The sequence below is a fragment of the Malurus melanocephalus genome, unplaced genomic scaffold (assembly GCF_030028575.1).
Source record: "Malurus melanocephalus ecotype Western Australia unplaced genomic scaffold, MMel_1.1 scaffold_1078, whole genome shotgun sequence".
In the NCBI taxonomy this organism is placed as follows: domain Eukaryota; kingdom Metazoa; phylum Chordata; class Aves; order Passeriformes; family Maluridae; genus Malurus; species Malurus melanocephalus.
This window is the reverse complement of record NW_026624310.1, coordinates 91,713-96,105: the sequence shown is the minus strand read 5'-3', so window position 1 is coordinate 96,105 and position 4,393 is coordinate 91,713. Positions and strand designations below refer to the sequence as shown.

The 4,393-nt window shown below is 63.7% G+C and overlaps 1 protein-coding gene across 1 annotated transcript; it reads left to right on the top strand.

Moving 5' to 3' along the window:
- Positions 1-643: 643 nt before the first annotated feature.
- Positions 644-4,375, top strand: LOC130586143 (vasoactive intestinal polypeptide receptor 1-like; the record flags this gene model as incomplete). The annotated part of the gene is made up of 7 exons (XM_057386858.1): positions 644-797; positions 1,676-1,736; positions 2,216-2,282; positions 2,362-2,453; positions 3,305-3,434; positions 3,669-3,710; positions 4,283-4,375. Coding segments are annotated over 7 exons (639 nt in total), but the record flags the coding sequence as incomplete, so codon positions are not given.
- Positions 4,376-4,393: the final 18 nt, after the last annotated feature.

Here is a 4,393-nt window from a genome sequence, read left to right as displayed (position 1 = left end):
CTGTGTGCACAGAACTTGTTCTGCCCTCGCAGCTCCCCTGGTCTCAGGCTGAGTGTCCCCAGTGCTGTCCCCAGTGCTGTCCCCAGCTCAGCTCTGCCCCAGCAGCACCAGGTCACACCCAGATTTGGAGTTTCCAACCAAAACAGAAGCTCCTGAGTGCAGATGAACCCCACGGGCGTGACCCCAGACAGTTTTTAAAGGTCCTACAAAAGCAGCCTCTGGTCACCAGCCCATGCTCACCCACCCGTGTGGCACAGGCAGGGCAGAACCTGTCACGGGTGACGTGGGGGACCGGGGCAGGGTCTGTGGGACTGCACTGGGGGGTCACTGCTGAAAAGTCACCACTGCAAGGTCACCATTGAGAGGTCACCACAGGTGTCCTCAAGGGGGTGTGCAGGGAGGGTGACAATGCCCTGTACCCCCAGAGCAGGGTCAGGTGCCCCCTGAGCTGAGGGTGACAATTCCCTGTGTCCCAGGACAGGCTGTGGTGCCCCTTGAGCTGTAGGGTGACAATCCCCCATGTCCCCAGGACTCAGGTGCCCCCCGAGCTGTGAGGTGATAATTCTCTGTGTCCCCAGAACTCTGGCACCCTCTGAGCTGGCAATCCCCCGTGTCCCCTGAGCTGTCCCCTCTCCTTTTGCAGGTCACCTGCAAAGCTGCCATCACCTTCTTCCAGTACTCGGTGCTGGCCAACTTCTGCTGGCTGCTGGTGGAGGGGCTGTACCTGCAGACGCTGCTGCTGCTCACCTTCACCTGCGAGCACAGCTACACCTGGGGCTACGTCCTCATCGGCTGGGGTGGGCATGGGGATGGCCTGGACACCCCTGGACACTCCCAGACACCCCTGGACACCCCTGGACAACCCTGGACACCCCTGGTCAACCCAGACACAGCCCTGGCACAGGCCCAGACACTCCTGGACAGCCCCGGACAGCCCTGGACACCCCCGGCAGATTCCTGGACACCCCTGGACACCCCTGGCATGGCCTTGGGCCCCCACACCAGACACCCCTGGACACCCCTGGTGCAGCTCTGGCACATCCCCAGATACCCCTGGACACTCCTGGCACAGCCCTGGACAATCCTGGACACTCCTGGCACAGCCCTGGACACCCCTGGAAATCCCCGGACATCCCCAGAACAACCCTGGACACCCCCAGCATAGCCCCAGACACCCCTGGTACAGCCCTGGCACACCCCCGGACATCCCTGGACACCCCTGGTCACCCCCACACAGCCCCAGACACCCCTGGACATCCCTGGACAGGCCACGGCCATGGCCGGACCTGAGACCCCCCTGGCTAGAGGTCCCCAAGGCTGCTCCCAGCATGTCCCCACTCCAGCATGTCCCTGTATGTCCCTGGTGGTCACTGCCAGCCCYCGGAGCTACTGGGGCAGCGTGGCCTGATCCAGGACAACCCTTCCCTTCTACCATACCCACCTGGGGCTGGGGACACCCATCCAGGCGGGGTTGGGGGTGAGAGGGGACAGGAGGGTGGCAGGAGGTGACACAGCACCATCCATGGGCGCCAGCACCTTTAGAATCTGGAGAAGGTGGCAGGGCTGTCCCCTTCCTGCCACATCCACAACGACCCTGTGGGGACGAGGGAGTGGGGTGGCACAGGGGCTGTGTGCACACTGAGGGATCCTCCCTGCCTGTGTCCCCTCCCCGCAGGTGTCCCCATGGCCGCCGTCGGGCTGTGGGTGCTCGCCAGGCTCCGCTACGACAACCACGGGTGAGAGTGGGTGTCCCTTCTTCCCCCCAGGCCACCTCGGCCTCCCTTGTCCTCCCCCCGGCCACCTCAGCCTTGTGTCACTGTCCGGGTCCTCAGGGAGGAACCCTTGGCATGGGAAGCGCAGGAGGGCCAGGRCGTCATTTAAATATTTAAATGTTATTTCTCATTTTTGGTGGGTCCCGTGGCAAGGGAGCGTGAAGGAGGCACAGGGTGGTCAAAGGGGTGGCAGGGGGAAAGCAGGGCCACAGGGGTCCCTGTGCGGGCTAGAGTGGGCATGGATCCCAGCCCATCCCATGGATCCCATTCCATCCTATGGATTCCATCCCATCCTATGGATCCCATTCCATCCTATGGATCCCATCCCATCCCATCCTATGGATCTCATCCCGTCCTATGGATTCCATCCTATCCTATGGATCCCACCCCATCCCATCCCATCCCATCCCATCCCACCCCATCCCGTCCCTGTTGTCCCACAGGTGCTGGGATGACTACTCCAGCCCGTCCTGGTGGCTGATCAAGGCTCCCATCCTCCTGGCCATATTTGTGAGTGTGTCCCCTAAGAGCCCCACCCCACAGGGACCGGGGCACCTGGGCAGGGGCTGAGCTGTGCCTTCTGGTCCAGGTGAACTTCCTCATCTTCCTCAACGTCACCAGGATGCTGGCGCACAAGATCCGCTGCCCCGAGCTCAGCAGGACCCACAAGCAGCAGTTCATGTACGGGGACAGGGCTGTCCCCACCCAGGGACCCTCCCTGGAGGAGCGCAGGGGACAGTCCTGRAGCCTCCAAGCCCTGCTTTCCATGGAGAACCTGCTTGGGGTTGGTTCTCACCCAAAGGAGGTTCTCCAKGAAAGGAGGAGAGGGTCTGCTCCTCCTTGGGGAGGTCTCAGAGGGACCTTGGGGAGATCCCATGGGGGACATTGGGGAGGTGTCACAGGGGATCTTGGGGATGTCTCAGGGGGGACCCTGGGGAGGTCTTTTGGGGAGGTATCACAGGTGGCCTTGGAGAGGTCTCATAGGTGGCCTCGGGGAGGTTTCAGGGGGACCCTGTGGAGTGTCACAGAGACGTTGGAGACATCCCAGGGGGGATGTTGGGGAGATGTCACAGGGGACCTTGGGGACGTCTCACAGGGGCCTCTGGGGAGGTGCCATGGGGACTTTGGGGAGGTTTTGGGGGGACCTTGGGGACGTGTCAGAGATGTTGGGGAGATGTCACAGGTGACCTCAGGGAGCACCTTGGGGAGGTCCCATGGGGAATCTTGAGGAGGTGTCATGGGGGACCCTGGAGAGGTCTCTGGGGAATCCTGGGGTCCCATGGGGGACATTGGGGACATCTCACAGGGGACCTTTGGGAGGTCTCAGGGGGGACCCTGGGCATTGGGGAAGTGTCATGGGGGATGTTGGGGTAGTCTCAGGGGGGCATTCGGGATGTGTCATAGGAAACCTCAGAGAGGTCTCACAGGTGACCCTGGGGAGGTCTCACAGGTGACCCTGGGGAGGTCTCACAGGTGACCCTGGGGAGGTCTCRGGGGCAKCAGGACCCCCAGACCCCGCTCCCTGCCCGCAGGAGGTTGACCAAGTCCACACTGCTGCTGATCCCGCTCTTCGGGGTGCACTACGTGGTGTTTGCGCTGTTCCCTGAGCACGTGGGCRTGGACGCCCGGCTCTACTTCGAGCTGGTGCTGGGCTCCTACCAGGTGAGATGAGCAGGGAAAACCCTGTGGTGCCACCCGAAATCCCACCCGGGATGTGGGGTTTTATGGAGAAGGTGCCCCCGAACAGCTGGGATAGGGCCTGGGGTACCCAGCGCCCGTTTCCTCTGTGCTGGGGTGGCTCAGAGGGGCAGGAGGAGATCGGGGAAGGCTCCAGAGGAGCTTGGAGGGGTCCAGTCCCTTCCTGGAGGTGACAATGGCCCTTCCTGTCCTCTCCAGGGCTTCCTGGTGGCTCTGCTCTACTGCTTCCTCAACGGGGAGGTGAGCGGGCATCCCCACCCCGACCCCGCAGCAGGCACAGGGACACCCTGAGGGAGCCCCAAAGCCCCAAGGGGGCACAGGGACAGGTCCCCCCACCTCCAGGGACACCCTGAGGGAGCCCCAAAGCCCCAAGGGACACAGGGACAGGTCCCCCCACCCCCAGGGACACCCGGAGGGAGCCCCAAAACCCCAAGGGACACAGGGACAGGTCCCACACCTCCTGCCCCGAGGACGCCCCAAGGGAGCCCCAAAGCCACTCCTGGGCACAGGGACAGTCCCCCCACCTCCAGGGACACCCTGAGGGAGCCCCAGAGCCACTCCTGGGCACAGGGACAGGTCCCCCCACCCCCAGGGACACCCGGAGGGAGCCCCAAAGCCCCAAGGGACACAGGGACAGGTCCCACACCTCCTGCCCCGAGGACGCCCCAAGGGAGCCCCAAAGCCACTCCTGGGCACAGGGACAGTCCTCCCCTCTTTCTGCCCCCTCCCAGCTCCCTCAGGGCCACTCCTGTCCCCAGCTGGACACTGCCCGGTGTCCCCAAGTGCCAGCCCCACCCGTGACATTGGCGCAGGTCCAGGCCGAGGTCAGGAGGAGCTGGGGCGAGTGGACACGGTCCATGGAGAGCAATGTCTTCAACCTGGCCACCCAGGACTTCACCGCATGACCTGGCCAGCAGCTCCTG